At 37.9% G+C, this 12,452-nt stretch overlaps 1 protein-coding gene across 2 annotated transcripts in view; it reads right to left on the bottom strand.

Annotated features, from left to right (window-relative positions):
* MYO1D (myosin ID) overlaps window positions 1-12,452 on the bottom strand; it is a 319,278-nt gene that overhangs the window by 111,671 nt on the left and 195,155 nt on the right. For both annotated transcript variants that reach the window (XM_070562560.1, XM_070562558.1), the window contains exon 20: window positions 5,610-5,723. In XM_070562560.1, the coding sequence (XP_070418661.1) occupies window positions 5,610-5,723 (114 nt within the window). The remainder of the gene's footprint in view (window positions 1-5,609; window positions 5,724-12,452) is intronic.

Below are 12,452 nucleotides of genomic sequence, written 5' to 3'. Positions count from 1 at the left end.
AGCTGACTGCCTCCATTGAGATTACCATGGAAACACCTTCTCCTGGGACACTGCCATGAGAGTAGGGCGCTTTAGAAACAGTGATGGGGAGCAGAGCTGGTGGCCGATGGATGTCAGCGGGGTTCACCCCTGTACAGATTACAAGGACAATCCATCTTCCAAATGAAATGATATCCTCCTAGCGAGTCATGTCAGATGGAGTAATAAAGTACCAAGCCTGGCATAATTACAATCCATTTACCTCCATAAAACAGTCACATCAGTTCAGATAATTGTCTCTTTTCTCTCCCCTGCTTGCTTCGTATTCTCCACAGAACTAAAGGAGGTATTTGTGTAATTAATTGGCTACTTCCTTAGCCATCAAGCCCACACTGATAAAAAGGGACTATATCAAACAGTATTCATGGGCAGATTCAAACATTCTGCAAACCAACCCATCTGGCAAAGCTAACACAACTCGCCAACAAAAGAGTAAGACGAGTTCCAGCTGAGGTCAGGTTAAATGTTTCGGTTTATGCGGTCTCACTTGAAACCAGTGAACAGATTTTATGTTTACGCAAATTAAACTCAATCCTGGCAACCAGCGCCTGAATGCTGGTGGGGGTGAGCCAGTGTCCACGTGAACTCCGATGGCAGAAGTGTATTGATTCAAGCACCATGCCTCAGCCATGGGGTGCAATCTTTTCCGCCAGTTTTTAGAGATCTCCAGGATGATTCTCAGAGTTAAAGAGGTTGTGATCAAAGTTGTGGACACAACATTACTAGTTATGTAGGTTACTTCTTGCCTCTGTTCTCCATATCAAGCCACAGCAACCACAAGTCTCCCAGCTCTGCAAAACATTCAAATTCTCACCCCACCACCCTCTGTAAAAATTTCAACCATTTTTGGCAACTGCATTGGAATGAATGCTTTAATTTGATATTACAACTCACAAATACAGTGTACACAGTGACACAAGGGGGATGATACTAATTTGACAATAACAGATTCCAGTTGGCTAAAACCCTATCCAAACTGTGCAGTATCTGTACACAGAAAGTCACTCTGTGGCTAAGAAAGGGCTTACCTGTAACTTCAATGTTTCATTCTCAGATCGCTGTTTACAATTATTTGACCACGCCATTTATGAGAACAGTGTTTACTGAAAATATTCTCAAAAACCTCCCATGATTTCCTATTTTTCTCTTTCCTGTGAAGAGTGAGTAGAACCACTGATGATAAATTGATTGAATAATTTTTGCTAATGGAAGGAAAAAAAGCGCCAAATTTATCTTTTAATTATATTTTTACTTAAGCTTACGTAAAGACCAGTCTATCTCCTGAACACAAACCAATTAATGACAGAGAGTGGAGAGATGATTCTTGTAGTTAAGGATTAACTGAGACCTGAGTGTGTCCTGAGCTATATAATTTAGGGTAATAGAAAAATACACCACACCACTACACACTGTGATCTGGTTGGTAGGGGCTGTGGCACACGTCAATAGGTCTGCCAGTCCAACGATCTCAGTTTTACATAGGTTACCCTAAGACTCATGAAAAAGTTTGAAAATCACTATTTTAATGGGATACTGTCACCAAAAAATGAATACAACAGCAAAGACACATTAAGTTCTAGTCCAGATACTCATTTCCAAAGAGAAACAGGACTAGGACTATTTTTTTATCGACACATGGTACTAAGAATATTGCTTTGACCTGTTAGAATGAAGGTGAGAGTGGATAGTGGGCAATAGTGGGGAAGAGGAAGGAGATTTCTAAGTCATAAAATGAAAAATAGTTATTTTAGAGTTTGTTCTTTTTCTTTCCTTTTAATTTTAATTTTAGCTCTCTTTAAATTTTATTTTTAATTCTGCAATGTGTTTTGCTTTTAAGTTAACAGAAACTGGCCAGAACAATACAACAGATAATAATCTGATGAATATGTATATTTAAAAAACAATTTAGGGATAATGCTAGCATAGTAGAATGTTGACCACAGGATAACAGCTTCATGTGATGTTATATAAATTAAAAAAATATGGAACAAAGATTGTCTCACAAGTAACACATGAACTTGAAATTTGTGGACTTCCCTCCCCCCAATGGAACATACACACATGCATACATGTACCATAAATTACCATATATATGGTACAATTTAAGTCCTGTTTGACCAAGACTGGGATACGGCAATTGGAATGGGGTTAAGGGGGAAGAGTTCCAGGACCGAAGGATGCCTGATGAAGCTGGCCTATTTGAAGCACTTCTCTCCCATTGCTTCTTTCCCACTGGGAAAACCTAATGACCCACTCCAACATTCAGCATGATCTGTGACCATGTCCAAGTTGACCAAGGTCCAAATGTGCCTTGGGCCTAAGGACGATAGTCAAAAATTGTAGAGGAAAGAGATCAAATATGCCCAAAATGAAATGTAGTAATTATCCATGCTATACCAGGAAAAGTCAGGAAAGACTATGCATAAATTTGCAAGTGCTCGAGAAGGAAGTGAAGTACTAATTTGGATCACGCAGAATTGGTTGCCATGGTAAGGCCTCATCTGAGACACTGTGTTCAATGTTACTGAAGGATGAAACTCTAATGGTTTGTTGGCTTGGCTGATTTAGACCTAAGCCCAGCACTGGCCCAGGCTGTCTGGCAAGAAAGGTGATTGCTAGTAAGACGACACGCAAAGAGAAGTAGAGACTGAGAGAATGGCAGAAACTTAGACTCGCTAAGCACTCATGTTGCTGAGTGGGGCTACAGGATAACACGGTCCCTTAGAACTGCTTAAAACTTGAATGGCAGCATTTCCTGGATTTCCATGAGATTCCTCTTTCTTACTACCATGTGTCTCCTTATTAAAAACAAAACAAAACACTACTCAAGATAGTATATGGCCACAATCTGTTCGTTGGAGCCAGAAAAGCCCAACCAAAACAGGAAGGGAGCCAATGCAGAAGGAGAAATGAAAAGTAGAGAATGAGAGGAGGTAAGTGTGGGACTCTTAGCTATATGTTTCCATAGAGTACTCCTATTTCTGAAAGCCTTCCAATTTGATGCTGAAACACAGTGTTCCTATAGTTCCTTTCTTTCCTAGAATAATTCATAACCTTATGGAACCAAAGGGAAATTAGAGCTCATTTAGCACGTTAAAGAGCGATGAGAAAATGGAGGACTATAAAGAGAAGAGATTTCCTTTTTATTCCATTTCCTTCAGCGATTCTCTTTTTCCCATCATTTAACCACGGATGTTCTTGAATAATCTGCCCCCTTTCTCTCTCTAGACTCATAATTTCAGCCTCCAGTTATACATAGATGTGCTCTTAAATTTTTGTCCTTAAGTGCTGAATTCTTCCCCCCTCTGTAGTATTAGAATTCTAATTATCTACAGAATCCATACTTGTAAGGTTTCACCAATAGCTGAAACTCAACTTGGTTAAAATTGAAATCATTCTCCTTTATCCCCTACCAGCTTCTTCATCACTATTATTAGAATTATCATTTTTTAAAGGTTCCTTATCTTAAACTTTGTTTTTAACTTCAAAATATTTCAATCACACAAAAAGCATAAAGAATAAAATAACAAATACTGATGTCTATATTATCTAGACTTAATATTTTGCCATACTTGCTTCCAAGTTAAAAAGATTTTCACAGATACAATTGCAAGTCCCTTATCCAACTTTGCTCCCTTCTAAGAGGTATAGCCACTCCTCCAAACTTAGTCCTCGCAAACGCAGACCCTGAGACAAAGGCTGACGAGCATGCAGGATCGATTTGGGAGGTGCAGGGACACTGGCAAGGGAGTGGGGAGGTGGTTCAGGAAACGGAAAGTGCCAACAGAGCCCATTTTTAAGCCAGCTACCACCATGGGCACCTGCAGCTTATTCCTGCAGGGAAGCTCTAGGAAATGGTGTCAAACGCATCTCGAAATTAACCTGGCCAGTGAGTGATGGAGTGGGAGTATTTATATCCTCACACTCATTAGTCATTTGGGTGGCTGGGGGTGGGTGGGCATTTCCAGCCCTCTATGTGTGAGGGCAAAGTGGGTCCTGGCAGCCTGAGGGTAGACTTTTGACAGAGATGTTGGCTCTTGGAAGTTAGGCTGGTGTGCGCAAAGATGGTAGAGTACTGATAGCATCTGTGACAGTGTGTATCCATCCTATTGACATTGATTTACCTTTACTACAATTGTTAAACATCATTAATTTTTGTGATATTAAATGATACAATGATGATGATGATGATAAAGGGGAACACTGACTATAAATCTATACCAGTCAACATGAAAAAGGAAGGTAGTTTGGGAAAATAGGTTCAGTTCAAAGAGTTGTTTATTTATTGAATTTATGTCATGTGCCTGATTGACCTCCCCTTAATAGAAAGAAAGGAAAAGAAATAAAAAACATACCACCATTTATTTTTGCTTGGTTTCACATTTCATTAGACTTTGACAAAATTTGATTTTCTCCCTTATCTTCCTTCATCTCCTACTTTAAGAATGCAGGGTTATTAGGCTTAAACTGTGATTGATATATAAGATTACAAGTCTTTGCTAAGAAGACTATATATAATCAAGAATGTCTTAGAATATCATTTTCTTCTTAGCTGCAATCCATTCGCCTCTCTACTGAAAGGGAGATAGGTGTATGTGTGTGTGCGTGTGTGTGGGAGGGGAGTGTGTAATGGAGATGAATCTCAACCCCACGATCAGGGCAATCGGCCTGGGGTGATGTTCTAAATCATTTAGCAAAGCCAGGATAGTCTGCCTTCTTTGTACCTCACAACCAGCACGACCCCTGATTTAACAAAATAAAACTATAAAACAGTATGTTTCCTACTCTCTCTTGCAGCGACTAAAAGGAGTTAAAATAATCTTTAAATAATACTCTTTACAGATCCCACTAGTGGACAAACACAGAGCTTTCTCTTCAAGAACTAGCAGACAGAGAAAAACCACCCGACCCATGAAAAGATCCAGTGGTCCAGTAGGATTTTTCTGAAGAATCAGAACAGTCACTCATAAAGCAGACCCCATACAGCAGGAGAAATTTCTTTTTAAATCTCATATTGAGATTTGAAGAGACACCCACTAAATTTCATATTTCAAATAAGGAATGATTACAGAATTTGAAAACCCCATGGAGACAGTGAACAACTGTGTGGGTTTAGATCAGAGGTGAAATACATTGGTGAAAAGAACTTCCGGAAACAGCATCAATTCTACATTCAAAAGAGAGGTAATGTTTTCATAAAGTAATTTTCTACTGTTTCTCTACCTGATTCCATTTCTATATAAAAACAAGCCTTATGAAAATAAATAAGAAAATATATTACGTGCTACAACATTTAAGCAGCGAATAGGAGTAGGAACAGAGAAGGGTCACGTAGAATGCAAAGTCTTTGCACTTTTTAAAAAAGTGCCTTCATTAAGCTATTGAAAGCTTTGGATCCTCCTTATAGAAAACCGTACAGTTGTATGAAACGTAAGATTGGCATAAAATTTCAGAAATTCATGGGCTCCCTGAGCCCCCAAAAGTTCTAGTGATCAATCTATTGACCCGCTAGTGGTCCATGAACACCAGGTTAAGAATCCTTCACTCAGAGAGAAGCAGAGAGCACTTACATTGTACAGGGGGATTGTCTTCATCACCTTGTACTGCTTAGTGGGGTCCATTTTATACAGGTGACGATCAGTGACAAAAATTGCTCGGTCTTCCACCTTACTAAATCGATTCACCTGTAAGAAAATAAAGCAATAAACTACAATATCTCATCAAGAATGAAATCAAATTATCTGTCAGGAAAACACCTAGGGGCAGAGGTGGCTGGTTGTGGAGATAAATTCTTTAATAGATGTGTACCATGTATGGCCACTCTACTGGATGCAACAGAGATCTAAAAGGAGTAGATGTTTCCAGATTCATGGCATTTTACAATGTAAATTTCAGAACTTTACAATTTAAAAGGGAAAACAAGAAAAACACAGAAGAATTAAAGGACTAAAAACATGTAACCCAAACACTATAAAGGGAATAAAAACATAAACCCACTGCATAGGAGAAAATTGTTGCAAATCATATATCTGAAAAGGGACTTATATCTAGAATATATAAAAAAATAAATGACATATGTAGTATCTAGAATATATAACTCAGTAATAAAAAGACAAAAAAATTTAAAAATCGGTAAAGACTGTGAATAGACATTTCTCCAGAGAAGATATACAAATGGCTAATAAGCACATGAAAGAATCCTTGACAATCATTAGCCACCAGGGAAATGTAAATCAGAACCAGAATGACACACCACTTCACACCCACAAGGGTGACAATAATAAAAAAGAGATAATAACAAATGTTGGCCAGGATGTGGAGAAACTGGAACCCTCATCACTACTGGTGGGAATATAAAATGATGCCGTCACTTTGGAAAACAGTTCGGCAGTTCCTCAAACGGTTAAACACAGAACTACCGGATGACTCAGAAACTCCACTTGCAGGTATATATCCAAGGGGATTGAAAATACATCCACACAAAAACTTGTGCCTAAATGTTCACAGCAGCATCAATCATAACAGCTAAAAAGTAGAAACAACCCAAATGTCCATCACGTGGTGAATGGACAAATACAATGTAATATATCCATAAAATAGAATATAATCTGGTAATAAAAAGAATGAAATATTGATACATGCTATAACATGGATGAACTCTAAGTAAAAGAAGCCAGTCACAAAGGACCACACGTTATATGATTCCCTTTACATGAAATGTCCAGAATAAGCAAATCTATAGAAACAGAAAGTAGATGAGTGCTTGTGTAAGGCTGGGGGAGATGGGAGGTTTAGGGAGATGACAGCTAACGGGTATGGGGTTTCTTTTTGGGTTAATGAAAATGTTCAAAAATAGAATGTGGTGATGGATGCAGAATTCTGTGACTGTACTAAAAGCCACTGCGTTGTATACTTCAAAATGGTGAATTGTATGATAAGTGAATTATATCTCAATAAAGCTTATGTAACCCCTATTTGAAACAACTCATTCTGCCCCTTTCCTAATGCCTTGGGTAGCTGTATTTCAGATTAAACTCCCTAAAGCATAACGACAGTAGGTTTTTAAGTCTGTGTGTTCATAAATGGGTAGTGTCTTCCTGTTGCCCATAGCAGAAATAATTATTTCATAATTACTACTGTCTATAAAAAGAATGGGCCATATGAGCAGGCAGTAAGTGCTTTGAATAGGAAGTGTAGGGATCTCCAAGGTCCCTTGCCACTAAGACTCTATGACTCCTTCTTCCTATCTGCCATTATTCTACTTATTTAACTTCATTTCTTCAAGGGCTCTGATCCTGTCCAATAGGTTTCCTCATGTTATACTCTCTTAAATGTTTATGTTTTTTATTCCCTTTTTCTCTTATGTATGTATATTTCAAGATATTGTTCAAGTTCTCATTCTGTTATAAAACCTCTTAAAATGCTATAGTAAAAAATGATCACTCTTTTTTCTGAACTTCTATTGCATAGCTGTAGATTCAATATATAGGATATTTGTAGAATTAAGAATAAAACAAAAAAAATCAACATTGAAAGCAGAAAGCACAAAGTTTTTCTTTTAAAGCAGAATAGGAGGGGCTATTGGCTTAAGCGATTTTGCTAATATAAAACTCTGGATACATCATTATTGTTTGTTGGGAAAGAAAGGTAGGGAACAAGGCTGATGCTTATAAATACTAAGACAATTAATTTACACCTATCCTTAGTCTGCATCTTATTCTGAAGTTGAGTTACTCCTTACATCTCTCTACCAAAAGGGCAGAAGTTTTCATTTAATGATGGGAAAGTTTTAATAATTTTAAAGACAGTTGACTTGTAAATTTTAGACCATGGATGCTTGTTATGAAAAAATATACTTGCTAAAACAGTTGTGTAGAACACTGCTTTTAACTTACAGTTGAAGCTATGTTTGGCAAAAAAGGTTGATTTTACTTATTAATCTTCTGATAATTAATCTACTGACTATATGCTCACTGATCTAGCTCTAATTAACTCAGCCAATATAAAAGGTTATACAGATCGTCCTAAAATTGGAAGTATATAAAAAAAGCTGCTCTCATTGTAAAAGAGCTACACATAAGTTAACAAATAGTTATAAATGAGACTAACAAACTCACATCAAAATAAAGTAAAAATCTCACAACATGATTTCTTTTCTTTTTTCTTTTTTTTAAATAAAGGTCAAGAAACAGCAAAATTCACCTATGGTGAAAGAAATCAGAACGGTGGTTGCCTTTGGTGGTGGTGGGCTAGGCTGGGAAGGGGGATGAGAGCTTTCTAGGGTGACGGAAGTGTTCAAATCTTGATAGAGCTGTGATTTACGAGGGTGTATGCGCTAGTCAAAACTCACTGAACTGTACACTTCAGATCTGTGCATTTACCTGCATACGAATTACACCTCAATACAAATGCATTAAGAAAACAAAAACAATGCAGAATTTCAACATCCAGGGCAGATTTCTGTTGATTGCCTTATTATTTCATGAACAGTAATTCTGTCTTCCGGCTAGACTGGAAGCTACTGGAGGGCAGTGACCATAGGGTGCCTTTTTTCTTGGACCTCAACCCCGAGTACAGAAGTGGGCAACCTGCAGCATTTACTACCTCCTTGCTGATCAGTTGGTTTTGAAAGCACTTGTAATTCCACAGGATAATTTCAAGAAGTCTCCTTCCCCACAGGAGCTGATCAGTTGACGACAGGTACTGTCAGATGAGAGCAGATGAAAGATGGCTGCAGCACACTCGGCAGGTTGTGCAACGTAAGAAAAAAATTTCCCAAGCGGCAAACGAGAGCACAGTTGCTCAACGGCTTAAGTCCCCACTGCCCAGTCTGGCTCTGGAAAACCTTCATTTCTGCACTAAAGAAAGGAACTGTAGACTTCTTGCTTTTTTATTTCTGAAGCTGGAAGCCCCTTCGTTAGTAAGCTATCTCTCTAATAAAAATCTCCCTAACATAGCACGCACTGTTTAAGCACATGGATTGCTGACTTGGAATTATTTATTCTCTGGTTGGAACTGCTGAGATTTATTCATACATATTCCTTTATCTCATCAAGTGTCTTTTCTATGGGTTAGTTTTCCCTTCCGAGTCTAAGTTTCTGGAGGGCAAGACCTTCATAGCCAGCCATCACTGCAAGACTCACACAGAAGGCTGACAGGCCAGACAAGCTGTCCCAAGTGGATTCAGGAGACACTCATCCGTGTCTGTATTTGCAACACTGTTTTACTTGGGAGTAGCTACTCTTATAAAATCTTTTGACTCACAATTTCACTGAGAAAAGTGTCTTTTTATAATCAGAAATCTAAAAATGAGATTGAATTTATTTTTTTCTACATTTTTAAACCCAGAACACGACTCCTATTAAGTAAAAAAAAATACATATACTGGTAAGCATTTACTCAAATTAAGTAATTTGATAAATTTTTTTCCAGAATTTATAATGTGTATTTTCCAGCACTTTTTAAGCTGCTGCTGATGTACAAAGGAATGACACGAAGCCCTTGGTTATAAGAAGAATCTGAGACTAGTAGATGGGGTTGAGACAGATAAACACTAGTAAGTGAAAATAATTTCATATAAGGATAAATATAAAGAAAATAAAACTAGATGATGGGAGTGGGAGCAAATGCACACGTGTGCTTGCTTCTGTAGAGGGCTACTTTCTTAGAGTCAGAGATCCCCACATTTGCAGGTAAATCTTTTCCTAACAGACAAAATTAACCACAGGACATTTTACAAATAAGTAGTTAATTACTTGCTGATTAGGATGTTTCAGTTTTAGATTTGGGTAATATTTAAATCAAGGTACCGAGCACTACAAATTTCTGAATAACTACAGTGTCATGGTACTCAGTGACTAGAGGAAAAAGGAAAGCAAAACAAAACAAAACATAAAATGCTAGAAACCCTCCTCTCAGCAGAAAAGAAGGCATATCTGTGATATGTTTATATCCCTCATCCCTGCTCCCAAGATCTTATTTTGAAGATGCAAAGAAGTTAGAGATTAGTTTGAAAACACTGTTACCTTTGGTAGGATGTACAGCTAACTAAATTAGGAGGGGTAGACTAGAACAAACTAAAATCCAACTTTTAGTTTGAATTTTATTCTGTCTTCTCCCTTTTGCCTCAGTTTTAGAAATCTGTGCATTCTCTAACCGTTTCCTTTAGAATCAAAGCACATTTTTCAGTCGTCAACTTGACGAAAATGGTATCTGTAATTAAGAGTAAAACAGAGTCTATGGGGTGAAATAATTACTCTTGGTACTAATTATTTACTTCATACAGCGAGGGTTTCTGCCACAAAAGAAAAGGAGCTCTTGTCAGAAGACCTGAAACCAAGTGACTGCAGAGCTTCTACGTCAGCGATTTTCTAAGCTGCCTCGCACAACACTAGCTTTCCGTGACGTTTTGTGAAAGAAAGCGTTCCAAGTCAAGTTGGTTTGAGGAACACAGCAAACCATAGCTTCCCCTAGGATATTCATAACCCACGACTGTATTAAAGGCTCTGAGAATTCTGCACTTAAAAAGTATGTTTAACTGTTTAACCCAGCATTTCCCAAATACAGTTAGTTATGGAACCCTTTTTAAAAACAAATTAATATTCAACCGAACATTGGTTTGTGTAACCCCATGCTGGAGAACAATAATCATTTGTCTCCATCTTAGAATATGGAGAGTAGAGAATATCTGAAACGGAATGTGAATAGCAAGTAAAAGTGGTGCTCCTCATCTTTTGAGAAATCATATTGAGAAATATATGAGAGTGTTGCAAAACAATATGAGAAAAAAGGTCACATAATTTTACAAGGTCACACAAGAGTCAAAAACAATAGGTCACGGTAGTAAAGTGGAGAGTATTGTCTTTTTTATGATAATGTCCACGAGTTAATCAGGAAACCAACAAACGAAAACTTCCAAGTAGCAATTTTATCAAAGTGCTGTTTAGAAATATTACATTCTTCTTTATGTATCTATGTAATTTCTAAAGAGAACGGTTCATAAACCTTTACCTTGTGCTTTATTTATTCTTTTGTGAGGAAGATTGGCCCTGAGCCAACATCTGTTACAAATCTTCCTCTCCTGGCTTGGGGAAGACTGTTGCTGAGCTAACATCTGCGCCAATCTTCCTCTATTTTATGTGAGATGCCACCACAGCATGGCTTGACGAGTGGTGCTAGGTCCACACACAGGATCTGAACCTGCGAACGCCAGGCTGGCAAGGCAGAGTGCATGAACTTAACCACTACACCACTGGGCTGGCCCCTTTATCTTGTGTTTTAGCAGCTCAAATCATCCTTAAAACACGAATCAAGTGAGTGGGAAGGACGTCATGTAACAAAGTAAAAGCTTTAAGCTGCATAACTTAGCTAAATCAAAATCGCAAAGAAAAAATTTTTATACACATAGGTAAATCTGTAAATTCAAACAAATAAAATAATTATGGCATAGGAACACTATTTTTCTTCCTCAAATTCATGAAGTGATAGAAAAAATGGATCACAGACTCAGTATAAGATCTCATCTTATTTCATTTATTACCCAAGCCAGAATCCTCAGCCAAAGAAAAAGCTCTCTCATTTCGCTTTTGCTGGAACACTTGGTGATGTTTCTAAGTTCAGTTAGCACCACAGGGGGGTTCCCTGGATGAAGTTTCCCTGGAGAGTTAGACCAGGAGAAAACACATTACGGGTGAGAGTAGCTATTTGCAGAAGTCTCCCACCTTAGAGGACATTTTATAACTGTAATTAATGGAAAGTGGCTGTTTCAAAAAGAATCAAAGCATAAAGAGAGCTTTACTGAAACCATACCAAGTTTCCCTCAGTACGTCCTTGGGACTGAAAAGTTTCTAAAGACCCTGTCTAAGCTATAGTGTAAAGAAGGATTATTTGCATTGAACTTAGAAATACAGGAGCATGAGTAAGAATTTTTCTGTTTTTAGCCAGTGGGATGCAGGGAGAGACATTCTGTCAGACATCAAATTGTCATCACTGTAAAGAGAGAATCAGAGACACCAGGCTCTTCCATAGTAGAGCACATAATGCTGAAAACCATCCAACGTTCTTTGATCCATTGTTCTGATTACTAATTTGACTTCCTAGATCTCTTGATACTGGAAAGGAAGCGTCCTAGATTGTAGATGTGGTAGATTCCTTTGTTATATTCACAAACTGGCATTGTGGCTTATACTGTTTTCTGCGGGTGGATGAATCTGGTTAGCAAAAGTCATTTCTTGACTGTCTGGCCAATTCTAGGCACACTCAAAATAGAGCTTCTGGATCTAGGAGTTCAGAATAAGACTCTGCACTTAGGTAAGCACCCCAAGATACTGACAGCAAGTTTCCTTGGTGACGTTTATTTCATTCTAAGTTTAAAGCAAGCTGCTCTCTATTTTGTTAAAAAGTCTATAACATAT

This window comes from Equus przewalskii, chromosome 10, assembly GCF_037783145.1.
Source record: "Equus przewalskii isolate Varuska chromosome 10, EquPr2, whole genome shotgun sequence".
Lineage (NCBI taxonomy): Eukaryota > Metazoa > Chordata > Mammalia > Perissodactyla > Equidae > Equus > Equus przewalskii.
Note: the sequence above shows the minus strand (reverse complement) of the source record. Positions and strands in the feature narration are given on the sequence as shown.